The sequence below is a fragment of the Miniopterus natalensis genome, chromosome 8 (assembly GCF_054644295.1).
Source record: "Miniopterus natalensis isolate mMinNat1 chromosome 8, mMinNat1.hap1, whole genome shotgun sequence".
Classification (NCBI taxonomy): domain Eukaryota; kingdom Metazoa; phylum Chordata; class Mammalia; order Chiroptera; family Miniopteridae; genus Miniopterus; species Miniopterus natalensis.
In genome coordinates this window covers 23079674-23100535 of record NC_142088.1, presented here as the reverse complement: position 1 = coordinate 23100535, position 20862 = coordinate 23079674, and the positions used below count along the sequence as shown (strand labels likewise).

General features: G+C 42.0%; 1 protein-coding gene across 3 annotated transcripts in view; it reads left to right on the top strand.

The window, feature by feature from the left end:
• Positions 1-10807: 10807 nt before the first annotated feature.
• The window catches only part of CFLAR (CASP8 and FADD like apoptosis regulator), a 39188-nt gene continuing 29133 nt past the window's right edge, over positions 10808-20862 (top strand). Inside the window, exons 1-2 of one of the 3 annotated variants that reach the window (XM_016208832.2) lie at positions 10808-10915; positions 20434-20845. In XM_016208832.2, the coding sequence (XP_016064318.2) occupies positions 20484-20845 (362 nt within the window). In that variant the 5' untranslated portion in view covers positions 10808-10915; positions 20434-20483. Of the gene's footprint in view, positions 10916-11467; positions 11841-12782; positions 12872-20433; positions 20846-20862 lie in introns of those variants that run through there. The other 2 variants (XM_016208833.2, XM_016208834.2) reach the window with 2 other exon arrangements.

The following is a 20862-nucleotide window of genomic DNA, read 5'->3' as shown; positions in this document are numbered from 1 at the left end:
GAAGCTGCCTGCCAGAAACGCCTGCACTGATTAGTTAGATAATGACAAAATAAACTTCTATTGTGTTAAGCTACTGCTATTTTGGAGTTATTTTGTTAAAGTGGTGATTGTTACCCAATTAATACAAGGACCTACTGTGTGCCAGGCACTGTGTTAAGTGCTGGATGTCCAATGAAAAACAAAAGAGTCAGGATTCCAGGTTCATGGGTCTTAAAGGTTAGTCAGGAAGGATAAAAATAGACAAAGAAAGAAACATATAAACAGTCACATCATACAAAGTTCCTGCCTGGTCCATGTCTTCCCAGGAGAATGCATCTTGATTCTTAAGACCCAAACTTCAGAGAACATATTTTTGCCTTGACACAGTGTTTTTGACTAATATTTGTATTAAAAATGTTTATATTTATATCCCCCCACCCCAGATTCAGTAAATTTTAGAACAAAATGATGTGTATGAAAGACAGTTTGGTGGTTTCTTACAAAACTAATCATACTCTTGCCATACAATCCAGCAATCATGCTCCTTGGTATTTGCCCAAAGAAATGGAAAACTTACATCTACACAAAAACTTGCACTTAGCTTTATAACAGCTTTACTCACAATTGCCAAAACTTGGAAGGAAACAAACTGTCTTTCAGTAGGTGAATGGATAAATAGACTGTGGTGCACCCAGATAATAGAGTATTATTCAGTGCTAAAAAGAAATTAGCTATCAAGCCATGAAAAGACTTGGAAGGACCTTAAATGCATATTACTAAGTGAAAGAAGCCAATCTGAAAGGGCTGCATATTATATGATTCTAAGTATCCAACATTCTAGAATAGTTAAAATATGGAGACAGTAAAAAGATCAGTTGGAACAATATCTCTATACTACAAGGGGGGAGTAGGGAGCATCTCTATTCCCAACATGGCAACTTCTTTGGTTAACAACAGGCCACAGCTCTCTTTAATGGCCTGGGCTCTAGAGTTAGACTCCTTGCTTTTGAAGCCAAGCTCTGCCATTCATTACCTATATGCTTTATACTCTGGTTACTTCATTATTCAGCCTCTCTAAGCCTCATTTTCCCCATTAGTAAAACGGGGATAATGATCCCCATCAGAGAATTACATGAGTTGATTTGTATAAAGAGCATGACAATATACACAGGCTAAAATAATAACTACCATTTACTGCATCCCTACTTTAAATGGTGACTCTCCCTGTCAAACTATCTTTGCAAACCCCAGGAGGTGGTATGACAGAGTCTCCCCTGGAGCCTAAGCCCCGAGCCATGGGGGAACAGCCCAATCTCTAACTTTAGTGTTTAGGCACTGAAGCAGTATGTACTCTTTGAGGTCTGACTTCTTCCACTTAGCACAATGTTTTCTTCCCCAACATTTTATTATAAAATATTCAACCATAAAGAAAGGAAAACCAGCATGCCCAAGCATTTGCTTTGTGTTGGGAAAGGGCTCCTCGCTGTGGAGCAATCTCATGGAAGTAGGCTTCACAAGTAAGGAACAGCAGTGGTATGACACAGGAATGCCATACCTGTATCTAGGTTTGGTCTCCCTCTGTGTCAGCATCTCTGTCCAGGCCTGGCACATTGCTGAACCAGCTGGTGGCCTTTGAGCTCTGATGATTTTTCTCACCTCTGACCTTCACTATCTCTCTGTGTCACATTCTGTACTCAACACATTCCTTTAGTATTTGGTGAAGGCAGACAACAGATAAACAGAACCCCAACAGGCCAGTGGAGAAATTAGATGGATGTGGAAATTAGAGAGACATATTAGAGAGATGTATGATCACTAAAACAAAAAGATAATTAAATCCTGGTTGACCAAAAGAAGAGGGTCAAGGAAGAACCAATATTTAAAGGACAAGCAAACAAAACCAAAAAAACAACCACAAAAAAAGGAGGTCTATAAAGAGACTGAGAAAAAATAATCAGATATATGGGAGGTAGAACTGGAGAGAGTTGGGCTCTAGAAAGAAAGGAAGAAAGGGTTTCCAAGAATGGGGCAGGTCAAGAGTGCCCAACTAAGATGAGGTATGCCTATAAAATTAGGAAACCTCATCAATGTTTTCCCACTTCACTTTGGAATTTCTGTCAACCAGGCCCTTCCTCTGCAGACAGGAAAATAGGAGAGTCATTTCTGCTAAATCTGACCCATTAAAAAGGAAAAATTTGAAAATACTGACAGTGGAAGTTCCCCAAGTTAGTAGCTCAGCTAGATCATCCATGGAGATGCTCAGAATGGATTAAATCTACTTAGCAGCTCAGAGCTTCCAATCCACTTTTGTTTGCCTGTTTATTTTAAAATCAACTTTATCAATGTATAATTTACATAATGTACATGAATACACTTATTTTTTAAATGTTTTTATTGATTTTAGAGAGAGAGGAAGGGAGAAGGAGAGAAAAAGAAACAGCAACGTGAGAAACTGATCCACTGTGTCCTGCACGCCCCCTAGTGGGGATTGAGCCTGCATCCCAGGCATATGCTCTGACTGGGAATCCAACCTGTGACCTTTTGGTGCATGGAACCATACTCAACCAACTGGGCCACATCAGCCAGGGCCATAAATACACTCATTTTAAGTGTACTGTTCAGTGAATTTGACAAATGCATACTCCCATGTAACTACCATTCAATCAATATATAAAATATTTCCATAATTTCAAAATTTTCTTCAGTTCCCTTTATAATCAGCTTCTCACAGGAACCACTGATGTACTTTCTGTCACTAAAGATTTATTTTGTCCACTCCAGAATTTTGTATAAATAAACCATACAGTGTGTACTTTTTGTGTGTCTGGATTTTTTTACTCAGCACAATGTTTCTTTCTCAAAACTTTTGTTTTAAAAATATTCAATCATAAAGCAAAGCTGAATTTTACAGTGAATAGCCATATACCTACCACTAGATTATATCATTAGATTCTACTACACTTGCTTTAATATATCTTATTTATCCATCTTATATTCTGATGCATTTTAAAGACATCTATATATTTCCCCTGGCATGTATATCAGGCATAATTATCCATGTTGTTGCACAAATCAGTTGTTTGTCCTTTTTTACTGCTGAGTAGTATTCCATTGTATGAATATACCACAATGGTTTCAAGATTCCTTTCTTATCTTTGACTTTCAGTATTTTTACTATAATGTGTCTATTTGTGGATCTCTTTGCACTTAACTTATTTGGAATTTGTTAAATTTTATAGATATGTAAGCTATAGTTTCTCAATAAAGTTTTAGTCATTATTTATTTGAATTTATTTTTTCTGCTCCTTTGCAATGCTCCTCTCCTGGTACTCCAATTATGCACATGTTGGTGAGCCTAATGGTGCACCACATTTCTCTGAGGCTCTCTTAATTTTTTTCTGTTCTTTGGCTTGCTTAATATCTACCTATCTATCAATCTATCTATCATCTATCATCTTTAAGACAGCATATTCTTTCTTCTGTTAGTTCAGATCTACTGTTGAGCCCCAAATGAAGTTATTTCAGTTATACTTTTCAACTTTAGAATTTTTATTTGGTTCATTTTTATAATTTCTGAATCACATCCTTGCTCTAAGGGGCTGAACATCTTTTTATTGATATTCTCTGTCTGATATGACATTCTTATCATACCTTCCTTTTCTTTTTTTATCATCCTTTTCTTTAGTTATGTGAACATGTTTATAACAGCTACTTTGAATTCTTTTTTTCTAATAATTCCAACATCTGGTTGTTCTTACAAGCAGTTTCTGTTGCCTGCTGTTTCCAGTGTATAAGTGATACTCTCTGTTTACTTGCAGGCCTCATAATTGTTTGTTGAAAACTAAACATTTAGGAGAAACAAGATGGGGGCGTAGGTAGCCACAGTACTCGCCGCCTCCTGCAACCACATCAAAGTTACAACTAAAATACAGAACAACCATCACTCAGAGCCTCCTGAAATCTGGCTGAACAGAAGCCCTACAACCAGGGAACTGAAGAAGCATCGAGACCAGTAGGACGGGTGGAGAGGTGGGTGGATCGAGGCTGAATCTGGGAGACACTGCTGTGGGCCCACACCAGGTGCCCTGGTTTAAACCCAGGAGGGAATCTCGGTGGTGGAGGTTTCCCAAAAGAGTGAGAGGTCCCAACCCACATCAGGACCCCAAGCCCAGGGCTCAGGGCCAGGAAGAGGCGCCCCCACAACTCCGGGCTGTGAAATCGGCGGGGACTTTGGCTGAGGGTTGAGGAGGGTGCAGAAGCCCCAGCAGCTCCCCTTAAAGGGCCCGCGCACAGACTCACTCAGACGTGTTCCCTCTGAGCCCAGCGCCGGGCAGCAGCTTGAAAGGAACCTGGGACACGTGGGGAGGAACTAACCTGCCTGGAATCGGAGCAAGAGGTGGAGGGGCAGCTTCCTCCCAGGCAGAAGAGCTGGAAGAGGCCATGGCTCCTTTGGAGAGTCCTCCCCGCACACAGCCGGCAGGCAGGTGCCATATTTGAATCTCCAGCACCTGACTCACGCCTTTGGCCCCGCCCCATGATTCCCGGAGACCCCGCCCCTCCCCACCTGCAAGCTCATCCAAGCCATTTCCAGGGGCTTTTCTATGCAAGTGGCCTCTTGAACCCCATGCTTAGGACTTTCCTAAAATCTCTCAAACAAGCAGCAACGTGCCCCATAGATCTTGATAAGTGGCCCCAGGCCTGGCACTAATGGCAGCCTGCACTGGCTCATAGCTTGGCCTCTCCTGGCCACCTCCAAGGCCAGCACAAGTAGCAGCCACCTACGGTTTGCTACATAGCTCATAGTGGGTGACCGTGGGCAAGGCACAGGCAGAGGCTGACTTTGCACCTCCTGGAAGGCCCCAGAGACAGTGCACCTGGTGGTCAGACTCGACCACGCTGGATTACACCCCTACCACAACCACTAGTGACACACTCAAGGGGCACACTTGGTGAACACCAAAGCTCCACTGAAGTAAATCCTGCTCCATTGGGGTATCTACAGCACAACAGTTCTTGGGCTGTAGTTGCAGCTGGTCCTCACAGCTGATTGGCCTGGTGGTCAATTCCTCCCAGTGATGCCAACAGCAACCAAGGCTCAACTACAACAGGATAGTGTGCACAGCCCACACAGAGGAGCACCTAGAAGGCCCAGCTCAGGAGACTGGGGAGGCTGAGCCACTGGGCCCTACAGGACACCTACTACACAAAGCCACTCTACAAATTCCAGGAGACACAGCAGCTCTATCTAATACATAGAAACAAACACCTGGAAGCAGCCAAAATGTGGAGGCAAAGAAACATGTCACAAAGGAAAGAACAGAAGAAATCTCTAGAAGAGGAACTAAATGAAATAGAACCAAGCAAGCTACTAGATTCAGAGTTCGGAATTTTGTTTATAAGGATGCTCAAGGATATTAGTAAGACTATTAAGAAAACAAGTGAGACCATCAATGACCTAATAAAGTACCAATTAGAAACGAAGGCTGCACTGAAATGAAGAATAGTTTGCAGGGAATCAACAGTAGAGTAGAGGATGCTGAGAATCAAATCAGCAATTTGGAACATGAGGAAACAAAAAATAGCCAACCAGAAGAGCAGGAAGAAAAAATAATCCAGAAATATGAAGATAGTATAAGGAGTCTCTGGAACAACTTCAAGAGGCCCAACATTCGTATTATTGGGGTGAAAGGAGGAAAGAGAGCAAGAAATTGAAAACCTATTTGAAAAAGTAATGACAGAAGACTTCCTCTACCTGGGGAAAGAAAGAGACTTACAAGTCCAGGAAGCACAGAGGGTCCCAAACAAGAGGAACCCAAAGAAGCCCACAGCAAGACACATCATAATTAAAGTGCCAAAGGTTAAAGACAAAGAGAGACTCTTAAAAGCAGCAAAAGTTACCTACAAGGGCGCACCCATTCAAGTGTCAGCTGATTTTTCATCTGAAACCATGCAGGCCAGAAGGGAGTGGCAGGAAATATTCAAACTGATGAAAAACAAGAACCTACAACCAACATTGCTCTACCCAGCAAAGCTATTATTTAGAACTGAAGGTCAGATAAAGATCTTCTCAGACAAGGAAAAGCTAGAGGAATTCATCACCACCAGATCAGCACTACATGAAATGTTGAAGGGTCTTCTTTCAGAAGAAGCAAATGAACAAAAGAACTTGACAAATGAAATAGATCCAGAGACATTGATGCATGCAACAGATGATCATATTTCAGAGGGAAGAGGGAAGGGGAGTGGAGGGTGGGAAGCGGTTAAACAAAGAAGTTATATGCATATATGCATAACCCATGGACACAGACAATGATGGTAGGTGAAGGCCTGGGGAGGGAGTGGGAGCGAAGTGGAGGGCGTCAATTGGGGAGAAAAATGGGACACCTGTAATACTTTCAACAATAAAGATAAATTTTTAAAAAAGAAAGAAAACTGAACATTTAGACAATGTGTTGTAGCAATTCTGGGTATTTGTTTACTCTCACCTCACATTATTTTCCTTCCTCCCTAAAATTCTGATGTTGTTATTTTTGTAATAGTTTAGGTAGGGCTCTCTTCCTACTTTCTTCCTGACCACATCTTGCTGGCTGATTGCTCTGACATAAATTGTTCTGCAAATAAATCCTATCAAATATTGGCTCCTTTGAAGCAATAATTTATGAGGTCAGTGTTTAATATTTGTCCTTATTCCAAGAAGGCTTCCCTCAGCTGTCTTTATCTCTAGTTTTCTCTTGCAAACCAGCCTATTTACAATTTAGCTCATATCTTGAATCTCCTCCCCATTACCTATCACCACAACCTCCAGGATTTTTAGAGCAACCTTTGGCTTGAATTTCTCCATGTTCTGTTGCAAATGAAATCAGTTCATTTGGGAAGAGTGTAAGAGCTATCTGTTTTATGGACTGCTTCTGCCCAGGCACAATCACTGAGCCAGGGCTTTGGAGCAGGCAAAGTCACCCTCCCTGCTCTAGGGTCTGAACTCTAGGTGCAGGGGGAAGCAGCCTGAGATCCTCTGGGTTTATCTCTTCTGTCTTGAACCGCAGCTTCAGGAGCTGGGTTAATGGTGATTAAGATCCCCATATTCACAGCACTCTAGCCCAACATAGAGCTTAAATATCAATGTAAGAACATTCAAATGTAAGAATTTTTACAAAGTTACTTTGAGTCAAACAGAGAATACACCTGGAAGTAAAATCTCAACAGACTGAGAAAAAATGTTTTGAAGAACAACAAATTGCTGTTTCTTTTATGCATTTGAGATTAAGGAGGGGAGTAAGGAAAATTATATAAAGGTGGGAGAAACCAAGGTCCAGACTGGACTACAGGACACCGACAATAATGCGGTGAAGGCCTGGGGTGGGGCGGGAGCCAGGTGAAGGGGAGGCAAAGGGGGAAAAATAAGGGGGAACATCTGTAATACTCTCAACAATAAAGAAAAAAATACCTCCCTCAAAAAAAAATTTATGTACTCTCTTGTAGGTGGTAACCCTATAAAATGAGGGATCTGAAAGGGGCATTTCAAAGGTGTGTTAACCTAAATGCACAAAAACAATGGACAGGGCTTGCTTAAGGCAAAGATAACTAAAGAATGCGTGGACTGTGACTACTCACTGTGACCTGCTCAGTTAGAAATTTATAATTTATTGCAGTACCTCTCTTTCATCCACTCTTTGTTCCATAAGTGGGGCTGGATGAAAGAAAGGGTCCTTCATCTCTCAACCACATTCACCTAGGACTTAGCCTCAGTATCAGGGGCTAGTGGCAGGGTGAGAATTGCTGACATCCTGTTTCTCCTATTTGGAGCCATGAGGAGAGGAAGCCCTGTGTTCTTGCATGCAGCAGTCCAGAGCTGGTGAAACTGGACAATGACGGGTCTGGGCTGCCTGTCACCACTTGAACCAATTAAGCAGAGACAGGACTGAATTGTATATAAGCATCTATTCCAATATTGCCAGCAATATGAGAGAGCAGTAATGGTCATCCATGAAAATCTGCTTTGCTGTCTACCTACTCCCCGCCCCAAAAGTCAGCGGCTTATATTGGGAAGGTGTTATAGAAATAGATTTGTGTGTGTATTAGAGTCAGGAATATAAGTTTGATGTGTGTATTAGATTTGAAATAAGTAACTCCATTTTGTGTGACCGAGTGTAACTGTGATGCCTGCGTGCCACGATAAGGTTAACACTTTGTAGCCCCGGTTACCAAGCAGGCCCGCGCTCTGTAGGACCCTGATAAGACACACTGAAGACACACCACACCTTCAGCTGAACTGTTAAAAGCAGGGGCTTTTCGGCCACATCCTTGGACGCTTGTCTGCCCTCCACAGACTTCGTCCCCAGCTCCGGGAAAGCTGACCTCGCCTTGCTCTGCCCTGCACCTCTCTAGGAGAACTTCCAGAGGGCTGCAGTGACCGACGCCGTCGCGGCTGCACCCCCAGACCTCGTGTGTGTCTTTCAGCGGATCCTCCGGGTGGCCTGCTGGTGCCGAGAACCATCGGGAACGGGTAAATAAACCCGTGTGATTTGCTTTATGTTTGTCTCTGTCTCCCTTCTTGAAACTTGAATTATTAGCTCGGTCTCATTGAACTAAAGTGTCTCTCGACCCTCACGGTGGTATAGCCACGTATTGGGAGTTAGACCACCTGCGTTACGTCTCCAGAGAAACTGGGACAGAAGGACAAAGATTACATGGGAAAGTAGGAGTTACAAGCATGGGGAAGTAGGCCAGGTGGGCTAGGGGTTGCAAAGGGCTTGAAAAGGGCGGGAACTTCTGGGACCAGATTACGAGCAATGTGGGCTGGGGTTTGCAAAGGGCAGGTGTCTCTGGGATTCCATTGTTTTGGGAACAAGGTTATTAATCTTTCCATGATGATGGGCAATTCTCAGAAAAGGAGAATGGACCGCATTCCAAGGGTAATTTCCATGTCCCGGGGCGTACAACTCCCAGCCAGGTTAGAAAGTGCTCTTTCTAATTAGAACAGAACTATCACAGTTAACAGAACACGATTAATATTTCTTATAACTATAGCTAACAATCACAGTCAACAGAATATGATCAACATCTCTGCCCCTAACATTGGGAGAGTGAAGGGAAGAAGAGTCTTAGTTGAAAGACCACAGATGCTCCCCTTTCTTATCTAATTTTAGTAGATTTTCTTGAATAGATGTTTCTTCATTTGCTGTTTTCTCTTAGAATTATTTCCAAAACTTTAAATGGTTGTTTGTTGTTTGCTCATTTAAAAATAATATTCATCAGTTGCACTAGGAAGTGGGTCAGCCCAGCTCCTTATTGTCATGCCAGTAGTCAATCTATTGTGTGGATGAAAAGGAACCACATGCTAAACCTGACAAGCTCAGGGAAGGCCTGCGTGGCAGCCTTGCAAACTCAGAGACCCGAAGTAATCACAAAGATGGTCTGAAATTAAAACTTCTTTTAACTAAAAGCAGTCTATGGTAAGTAGTCACATCCTAAGGCAGCATTTTTCCCTAACAAAGGTCAATCTTTACCTTAACTAAGCCCGTCGATTGTCTTTCTGCATCTACAATAACATATTGTTGGAATGTCAAAGTAATTTTCCTTTTCTCAGACCCCTCAAAGCACAGGCACTGCTTTGTAGAGATCACAAATCCCCTCCTTGCTTTGAGTTAACTGTTGACTGTTAACTACCCTGCACACACCTAAGAAAAAGAAGTGTGTCCATCATTTTACTTTTTATCCAATCCCAGAGTTTTCCCTGCTTTGCTTTCTCCTACCTCCCTACTCTATCACCAATGGGTTTCATGTAACCCACTTACATCTTCTCTTTTGTTTGTAATGTATAAAACAAGGTGCAAAATGGCCATTCTCCGGAGCATTATTTCAATCCATGGAGATTCTGCTTCCCAGACAGTGTCGACAGTTTGGCTCAAATAAACTCACAAAAAAATTCTTCATCCGTTTGAATGTTTTCTTAAGTTAACAATTGTCAACAAAAGTTACCAATATGGGGTATGGAAAAAGGAGAGATTTCATTCAGGTGAGCCAGTTTGCAAATTGGGGAAACAGTCTCAAGAGGAACAGAAAATGTGCTCCTCTGAGACACAAGAGAGGCCTGCTTTTTAAAAAGCAAGTTCCCACACTGGCTGGCTCACTTTTATGCAAGTAAGGCGATTGATCCAAGTAGTACTGTCTTGACTGGTCAACTTTGTGTTTTTTCATTGGTCTTTATGGAGCCACTCTGGTTAGAAGAGATGCAACTGAAGATATAGCTGTGTAGTTCAGATCAGGCAGGTGTCAGCCCATTGGTAGAAGTACCATACCAGGTACTCCTTTATAAGGGTTGCTGCAGACAACAGGAACTGCAGGAGGCTGGCAGTTCAGTTTGTGGCTGTTCTCTGAAATGTAGAGCGCATGAGAGGCCTCTGCTGCCAACAGCTGCTAGACTTTTTATTATGAATTTGGATCCAATTAACCACGAGGAGTTCTTGGCAGGTATATTCCTTATCCGAGGTCAACACTCTCTTGGTATTATTCTTGCAGCTTTTCTGTGAGTTTAAATTTATTTCAAGAAAAGTTAAAATTTAAAAAAATCCCAAAGTATTTATTAGGAATAAATTAAAATAAAGTGCTTGCGCATTTGCTTTTTTTTATTATTCCAATACATCAGTAAAAAGCACTAGCAGTGTTTGCTCTGCTAAAATTGTTTTTAAACCACCACCCTGGGCTCACAGCCTATTTTGTCATGAAGGTTAGAAATGAACCAGCAGGCTGGCTGTGGCCAGAAGCTCAGGGAACTGACGGGCTCAGGAAGTGCCGGCGACCTGCCTGGGCGGTTGACAGAAGAGTTCGCTAGCTGGCTTCCGGTTTCTCTTCCTGCAAATTGCTGCTGTTTTTGAAACGCCGGGGAAACTCAGCCTGAGAGCTCGCAGCAGCAGGCAAGTCCTACTGCGGACACACGGTACGTGCCCCTCTCCATCCCGCCGCTCCAACCCTCCTCCAGCTTCCGGACCTGCCTTCAGGCTGGCACTTCAGAGAGGCCCGGGTTCTGCCCGGGTTCAGCCCGTGGCGCTCCGGGCCGCAGCTCTCCAACCGCGCACTTGCCCTCACCCGCTCTGGGCCCGGGGTTCCCGGCGAGGGTCAGGTGACGGGGGACCGCCTGGCTGGTGACTCAGCGCCCGCCTACTCCTAATCTCTTGTTTCCAGCGGGCACTGGCCCGGGCTGAGCCCCCTCTCCCCCTCCGCTCTTCCCCCCTCCCCTCCCCTCTTCCCCCCTCCCCTCCCCTCTTCCCCCCTCCCCTCCCCCCCTCCCCTCCCCTCCCCTCCCCTCCCCTCCCCTCCCCTCCCCCTCCCCCTCCCCCCCCTCCCCTCCCTCCTTTCGAAAAGTTGGTGAGAAAGACTTTTTTCCCTGCGGTAACATGGGCATGAGCTTTAAATGTTTACTTTTCCGATAGAGCTTGGTGAGGTTCTGAAAGCAGTGTAATATAATATTTTGGCAAACTGCAAGGAGGTTACCTCGGGAAAGTTCAGAATGAAAAGATTTATGTAAAGCCTTAGGAAAAAAAATCTTGATTTCAAGATTTTGCTTGATGGTGTCCAGATTTGGACAGAAGGGCGTGTTCTTTTAAATACTAACAGTGGATTGCCGTAGAACGACGGCCTCTGAAATGTAGACTACGTTTTTGGTTCAAGGAACAGAAAGTCTGTTCAAGAGGCAGAAAGTACATTCAAGGACATTAAAGCTTTCACGAACATTTTTATTTAACTCTGAAATTTGTTTACCCAACGAGAGATGGTATCAATAGGGTGATAGCATACGTGAAGCATTTTGCACTCCGCCCAATCTGGGTAGCCTAAGTCGCTCTGACCAGCCCGACCTGCTTTAGGTAAGAGATTTCAGATAAGAGGAACAGAATTGGTATTTTATTTACTTCTGGTGGTTCCCTTGAATAATCTTACCAAAAAAAAAAAAAGTTTCCGTGGGAGATGGACCTTCACTCCACTCCAAAACGAAAAAACTTCTGTTTGCCATGCAGAAGTTTTCACTTATATTAACTTTTCTACTTACAGCTTCTAGGTTAGACGTCCTGATTACAACGGCTTTTTCTAAGACTTCACGTTTTGCTTTCAGTTTGTAACTGACATTTGCACTTACTTTAACTATTTTTACACCCTATCTTACATCTGCTTTCTTAGGTGAATCCACTGGCAGGTCCGCAGGAACTGGGTGCCCCTTGTCCCCTTGGAAGTCTTGCGTGACAGGGAGGCATTGGGAAGGGTAGTCCGCGGGCAGGGTTTTAAAATTTATTATTTTAAAATTATTATTATTCTTTTTAGCGGTGGCAGGGAGCCCCCTGAAGCTGAAACTAAAGTATGTTTCGTTATTACGGGGATGTCCTGCACACTCACTTCCTCCCTTAGGGCGTGGGGGGACGCAGCTCCCACTCATATTCCACTCGCTGTGGGTAATTTTCTGGGGTACCAGGGAGAGCTTGCTAGCTACCGGGACAAGTCCCTCCGCTCGCGGAGTTTTTAATGGTTCTCAGGCCTTAGGCGTCGAGGATGGCGCGGGGGAGGCTCGCAGGGGCTCAGCCCCGAGGGGTTTCTGAGTGCCCGCCAGATGGCGGCCTCTGACCTCGGTGGCAGCTCCGCGAGGCGTCCGCCGCGCGATTGGGCGTGCGGGCCGGCGGGGAGCGGGAGCCGGGCCGGGGGAGCGCCTGCTGAAGAGCCGCGGCTGCCTGGCGTGAGTAGACCCAGAGCCCTGTGCGCCTCTCTTCTCCCGACCTGCGCCCTCGTGCTGGCGTTGCCCTGACTCCGGGGCTGGGGGGGCCCGGCCACCCCGCCCCGGTGGAGGACGGTTGAGTCTCGCTTTCAGCCCTTCTGTCCGGACTCAGCGACAGTATTCCCTAGTCACCGGGTGTGTCTCTTTTGTAAATTTCCGCCATGGACTCGTTTGTTTATTTCTTCCTTATAGGGCCCCAAAGGCTAAAATTAAACTTGCGTTTATGTACTGAAATGCCTCCTTTCCTTTTAATTCAGTATAACCCTACCAATATTTATTGAGCTTCTTTGGACCAGGAAGAGTTCTGGGTGCTGGGGACACAGATGGATCTGAACTTGACTCCTTCCCCCAGGGGCTCCCAGGGCGGTTGGAGCCCGAGCCAGGTTACCTGCACAGGTAACTGGGCTTCAAGGCACCAGACAAGGGCCCTGACATCTGGAACACAAAGGAGGACGCCAGGGCCAGGTTGGGGAAGTCAGGACGGTTGGGCACAGAGCTGTCAACTTGTACTCACATTGATCCTTGCTTTCCTTCCTGTATGTAAACCAGGGAGGTAAAAAATACTATTATTGAAATGCCCTGCTTTTTCTTTTTCAAAAAATCCTCATTCCAAGATATTTCTTCCATTGCTTTTTTAGAGAGAGATTGAAAGGAAACATGATTTGGTTGCCTCTAGCACACAGGGGAACTGGTGCCAAGAAATTAAGCAACTGGTGCCAGGAATCAAGCCTGCAACTGAGTGAGGTGTGTGCCCTGAGGCCAGAATTGAACCTTGGACCCTTCAGTCCATAGGCTGATGCTCTATCCACTGAGCCAATCTGGTTAGGCCTGTTTTTCTTTTATATTTGGCTCTTGTCACCTCCTCTAGGAAGACTTCACAACCCGCCTGGTGGGTTCCTTTCCTCTGTACTTTTATATACTCAGTGGCTATCTTTGTACTTTACATAGGATTGCGCTTAACACTCTGTATTGTCATACTTTTTTCCCCAAAAAACTTTTCATTCAAGTTATATTATAATTATCTGGGTTAAAATACATGCAGAGTAAATAGGGAAAGCCCTGGAGTCCATTGCCTAAGATAACCAAAGTTGACAGTTTAGTGTCGTTTTCAGACATTTATGCACTCAGATACAATCTCTTCAAGTGTTTTTAAAAATATATAATTTTCTCTTCTTATTTTGTATAATGCTGTTTCTCCAACTGTATTTCAGAACTGCTGGGGGTGGGTTTTCTGTTAATATCCCTGCTTTTCTCATATGTAATTTCACTCCCCTCGGGCATCAGTGTTTCTAATAAAAGATTTTTTTTTCTTCTAATGACCACTTTCCTTGTTTCTGAGAATGTGTGTATCCACAATTTACATTTCATTAATCTGCTTGTTCAGAAGCCTGAATGTTTTTTTCCTCCCTCCTCAACTATGGGTTTAGAGAAATAGTTTCTTCTTTGACCCCATATACCTACAAATGAGTGAATGGATATATATATATATATATATTCATATATATGTAAAAAGTAGATATATTCTTGAATCTTTTCTTTCCAGATAAAACTGCTTCCTCCCCTTACGCCCACTTTGTACCTTGTTCTGTATTTATGTTTCTTTGGTGGTCTCCACTTTTAGCCACTTTGTCTTTTTGACCATTTAAATTTTGTGCAGAACAGACAAAAAGCTTCTTCATTGTTTTTCTCTTATTCTAGATATTTGGTTGTGATTTTTAGTAATTCCATACTTATGAAAGAACTAAGCTCCACCAATTTGACACCACATTTACCTGCATATTCAAGATAGTTTATGTATTCTGCAATGAACTCTTCAGTTGGAGAAATTAACCCATTATTTATATCAATATCTATATATCCCAGTTTTTCAATGTGATTGAAAAATCCTCTTATAGTTACTGCCTCCAGAGTTTAGAATATTTTCTAAGGTAATGGCTTCCTTTCAGCATCTGATTTTACAAGTGGGAACTAAAGCTTCCTAATCTACTCATGAAATTCTTGAGTTTTTTTCTTGAACTTTTATTAGATTTTTCCTTTTGCTTTTATATCTTTTTTTTTTTTTTTTTACTTGAAGCTTTCAAAAGTATTTTTAATGTCAATGATCTTTGTTTTAAAGAGTAGGCAAGAGACAAACATTACTTAAACTCAAAGAGCTTGGCCTGTTGTATTTTTGTTTTTTTTGCCAAGGAAATTGAAGCCTCATAGTAAATTGGTGAATGTAATAAATGCCATGCATTGTTCTCTGGCTTTTTTTTCAATAACGTGAGTGACTACAGCAAGAGCTCATAGAAGATTAGTTGTGTATGAAACTTACACCATCTCATGCAAGGTATTAGTAATTTTGAGGATGTCAGAAGACTATCTTATTTGAGGAAAAAATAAATTTAAATTTTAGGCACTTTTGAGTTCACCTTAGGAAAATTATTCCACATGCGGACGACTGGCCTGGAGGTTTGGAAAATATGGAAACTTTGACACATAAATCTTGCAGGTTTAGAAATTGTGATAAGTATAAAAATTAATTTTAGTAAAGGTATGGGGAGTTGTACCTTTTGCTAAAAGGCCAGGAGATGTCTGGTGAACTTGGCTGGCGACATTGTATTCTGCCTGCTCAAGATGAGGTCCTGCCAGCTCTCAGGATGCCCTGCATGGGGGCTCACCTGCTCTTACAATTACAATTACATTGTAGGCCACTCTTAAATAACAGCATTGTTACCCCATATAGTTGTAAAAGCTTTCTTTTACAAGCTCTGTCTCCTGGACCTATCAACCATGTTTCAAGTATGATACCTTACTCCATCACAAGGTCCACCTTGCTTCATTGTAGGTTGTGAAAGGATAAGTAAGGCATTGCACATGTGCAGGCCTACTGAAGCTGTGTCATGATGAGCAGCCCGTTCAAGTCTTAGGAGAGTGAGTTTAGGAGGCCTGGCCAGGGTCCACCACACATTAATGGAGATGTGTAAGAACTTAACCTGTCCTCAAGGATCTTACCACATATGACAGGTGCCCAACTAGAGTAAGATAAATGGCAGAAAAGAGTAAAAACAATGCTGTGAAGCAGGAGAAGATGACCTGATTTGGGGACCAAGACAAACTTATGGAAGAGATGTCTGGAAAGATGGGATAGAATTTCAATAGGCAGAGACAGAAAAGGGAAGGAGCTTTCCCAATGGAGGCAAATACTTGAGCAAAGATGTTGGGATAGAAAAACACTATCCAGGGAACATTGAGATTTTTATTTGTCTTGAGTCAGATTATGGATTAGAAAGAGGTGGAAGATACTCTTAGGTATTTGGGCTCTCTATGAGAAGTTTGCCCTAGCAAAAATTTAACTTTGGTCAAGAAGGTGAGGGCCACTATATTAAATGGATTTAGATTTATTGTCCCTGGCCACTGTGTTCATGTTTTTGTATTCAGCTAGACAATTCATGATCTCTTTTTGATCTAGATCCTTTCTCATTGTGTGTTTCTTTCACTCCCTCATTTTATCCAGCCCGAATGCTACTGTTATGAATCAGGAAAGTTATTGGAAGTAATGTTATGTTAGAATTTGTGGGAGCTTGCTTGAGAGTCATGGGGCTGAGCCTTATCAAATAACTTTATAAAATGTACCTTCTAATTTTGTATTATTTCATAATTGAGGTCATCTATTGTTTGTGGGCAATTTGCTATAACTGAAATGCACTGCTTGTGAAGCCAAATAATTTTTAATGCATAATTTTAGCCACTGATGCAAAATAATGGCCAGTAACATACTAAATTGGGATGTGTTTATGCTTCAGCCTAAGTAGGTGGTCCTTTAGACTATATTTGGTATGTATTCTTGGTATTTCAGAAATTCCAGAAACCATGTGATGAATTGCATACCTCATTTTATTAATTTTTTAAAATTTTATTTATTTTTAACAATATGTTTTTATTGATTTTTAGAGAGAGAGGAAGGGAGAGGGAGACAGAAACATTGAGAGAGAAACATCAGTCTGCTGCCTCCTGTTCGCCCCCCAACTGGGGATCGAGCCTGCAACCTGGGCATGTGCCCTGACCAGGAATCGAACTGGAGACCTCGCAGTGCATGAGACAACACTCAACCAACGGAGCCACACGGGGTTGAGGCCCTAGCCCGTTTTGGCTCAGTGGTTAGAGTGTCGGCCTGGGGACTGAAGGGTCCCGGCTTTAATTTTGGTCCAGGACATGTACCTCCGTTGCAGGCTTGGCCCTGGTCTGGGTGTGTGTGAGAGGTAATCAATCGATGTGTCTCTCACATTGATGTTTTTCTCTCTCTCTTCCACTCTCTCTGAAAAGCAATGGGAAAAATACTCTTCAGGTGAGCTTTAAAAAAAAAAAAAAGACTAAATTGAGGTCTAGAGATGCACAGGTAAGTGATAAAACCATAAAGAAAAATAAGAACCTCGTTACTATAAAAGCCAGGACAGTGGTTGCTTCTAGCGGGTGGGAAGGGGCTATGATAGGGGTGGGGCACAAAATGGCATTTCACAGTTGCAGGAGGAAACATAGATTAATTATATTAGCTGCTGGAGTTGTTACACAGCCCACATCCACAGGTTTTGTACACGGATGAAGAAGGAAGGTGGGTTCAGTTATATTCAGGGAGAATGCAGAGTTCTGTGAGATGGCCACATTCTGTGTTGCCCAAGGGTCATGTAACCCGTTCTCCTTTATCCTTTCAGAAACTTCTGTGTGACTTCTGACTTATTCTGGGACTTACTGTTCCTATCTCAGTGGGGATTCCCAGACAGCTACCTGAAAGTTTAAGGTTTGCATGCTGCTTTCTGCAGCTGGCAGGGCAGGCAGGCTTCTCTGCATTACTGCCCAGTTGTGGTGCTGCTAGGAAACCACGTTTACTTCCCTACTGTGGTGTTTTGGGCTGGACAATTCCTTGTGAGAAATGTTTTTGTGAGATGTTTAGCAGCATCTCTGGCCTCTGTTCTCTAAATGCCAGTGACACCAACTGGTTATTATAACCAAAAATTTCTCCAGACATTGTCAAATGTCCCCAGAGGGGCAAAATGGCCCCTGATGAAGAAACATTGATTTTGTCTATCATATTGCAGAAATTTTCCTTATCTTCTTGAATGTCTTAAGATACTTATTTTAAATGTTCATATATAGGCTCCTAGGATGTGAATTGTATTTGTTTTGTTTAATGTCATGGTGCTTTTTACTTTTGTGCATGGTAATTTTTAAGCATGAGCTCATCTTCAGCACAGTGGATGTCTCATATGCCCTGGATTGTGAAGGTGGCCTTAGGGGTGGTTTTGCGTTTGCCTCTGAAGACCTTATGGACTTCCCTAGTCTGAGAATAATTTTTATGTTAATGTTGGTTTGGGTTTAAAAGAAACCCCAACAAAATAGTGATTGTTTGGGCCCCAACCCTACCTCCTCCTTCCATTTTCCCTTTTCTCAAGTGCCTTTCACCTCTAGCCAGTTAATTGCCCCCAGTATCACCCCAACGTATACACATTGGTGTTTTGCTGCATCTGGTTGGCCTGGATCTGTGGTTTGGCCTGGATCAGCACAGGATCTGTAGTTTTCCTTTTGCTATTTTCTCTGAATATGACAGATTCTACCACTGAGTAATTTGCTACCACACTGTACCTCCGTTAGTACAGAGGGAGGACAGCAAACCAGTCTTCTTGCTGAGTGTGTGTAACTGGCAGAAAGCTGTCGTGGGTATAATGGTTGGAAGACATAAACTGAGCAGATAATATTTTTAAAAACAATGATCTAATTTTGTTAACTCTTGATGGCATTGTTATTGATAATTATGAATTACAAAAGTTAGATTACTGTTTTTAAAAATAGGAAATTGAGCATTTCTAGTAGCTTTGTTTGGTTCTTTTTTAGATATGTGTGGTGAATTTGGATAATATCTCATTTCTTACTCTTGTGTTTAATGACCTCTTACTTACTTCATACCTTCTAGTGTATATAAATATTTTATGGGTTAACTCAAAATGACTACTAACAAAATTGTGACTTTCAGTGAGTAATATAAGAACTTGATCTCCTTTCATGGAAACTAGTGGCTAGGTTAACATGCCTGTGAGTGGAGTATAGATTTAGGCTTTCTGAAACACATAAAATTAGTATTCAGCTTTCAGATAAAAAAAAAAATAGTCTGAGTACCAGTTATTTTTTACTTTCATTAAGCAATAATTAAGTAAATTTTATTAATCTAGTTATTCACAAGTGGCCATGTATAAGTGAATTTTGGATGAATGGGCATGGGATTGGCATAGACATATCAATACTTATTAACAAGTATACATTAGATAAAATGTCTATTTTTATTTATTAAGAGTACACCCATTTAGACTGGTAGTGCGAGGCCAGTGTGAAAGGTATGAATGAACGAGTGGTCTATTTTAAAATAAAATATTTAAAATTTTAAAGAAAAATATAATTTTATTACTTTCAGACTTATTAATATTTTCATTGATGAGTAGTTCTGGAACTCTAGGAAAATTGTACTTCCTCTAAGAATCTGTTTTGTTTTTCTTCTCTTTGACAGCAAGAACTGTATATTTAATGTCCAATATACCCCTTTTTGCTTTGACTGCCAGGAAGCTCAGGGACAAATCCACAGACTACTAAAATCTGTTTAGGCCTTTCTGGCCTGCATATTTGCATTGTATTCTCTACCACTCTAACCTGTTTTGACTTTCTAACCTAATTTTTTTTCCTTGTTTACATTAAAAATTTTTTTTTCTACTTATGTATTTTTATTTAAGATGCTTCAAATCTCTTGTGGACTGAGATTAAATATAAATAAAAAATTATTTATAAATAAAATAGATTCAGTGTTCCTTTCACTAAATATAGCTAGGTAACTATATAAATTTACTTGTATGCAAATATGTGGCAACAGTTAGCAACTTGCAGTTGGGTTGAGTTATTTATTTGCTATGATTAGCTTTTAACTGGAAGTGTTCTCTGATAGAAACAGACAAGGTACTCTCCCAGAACACAAAACTTTTAAAACGTGAAACGTAGCAGTTAAACTTTAGAGTAGATAGTGGTTGCCATTTGCAGCTTAAATTTGAAAAGAAATTAGGTTGCATTTCAATGAAAGAAGTTAAGAACATACCCAAGGCATGACCTCCCCACCGCTCCATCCCAGGACTGGGATCTTTTCCCAGATCTTCTGTTCCACTTTCTTCCTTCAACTGATACCATTAGGAACTCTAGTGATAACTGCTGCCCTGCAGTAGTGTATTGAGAGTCAAGGACCTCTTTGACTTTCAGGAGGAAGGATATGGGTTCCTGGGCAAGGTCACTGAAGGAGGGAGTGAACTCTTGTGACGCTAGTCTGTGTAGTCATTGAGATTTTCCTCTTCTAGTAAAGACCATTCGTCACTTAGTCATTAACTTTCTGTGTAATTTCCCCTTTACTGTGTTATATATTCTAATAATTTCTGATAAAGCATGTGGGGTTTTTGGGAAAATTTTGTCTCTGGTTTTATTTCCTTTAAAATGTAAGTTATTTTCTCTGTCAGTCTTGGTTTTGGATCAGTTTCTTTGTCTACAGAGGATCGCTTTTTGTAGATTTAACAATATGAATTTAATCTGCTGTGTTTGAGAGAGATCAGCAAGAAAGGAAGAGCCCATATTTTGAATTTTAGACATAAGTTACTTTGATAAGAGGATTTTAAAAAATTCCCTTTTAACCACAGAACGCCTCCATTGGAAAGGATTCTGAAAGAAATGAAGAAAACCATAAGAAATGAAGTCAGTAGCCTCGTGGCCGCCTGTTGACTGGACTGGAGTCTTATTACTGCAATTTCTTGCAAGGAAGCTCTACATAATGTCTGCTGAGGTCATCCATCAGATTGAGGAGGCCCTGGATGAGGATGAGAAAGAAATGCTGCTTTTCCTGTGCCAGGATGTTGCTGCAGATTTGGTTCAAGTTAATGTCAGGGACCTTTTGGATAGTTTAAGTGAAAAAGGGAAGCTGTCTTTCATGGGCCTGGCTGAGCTGCTCTACAGAGTGAGGAGGTTTGACTTGCTCAAGCGGATCTTGAAGATGGACAAAATGACAGTGGAGGCGCACCTGCGCAGGCACCCTCATCTTGTTTCGGACTACAGGTGATCCTGAGGCTGGG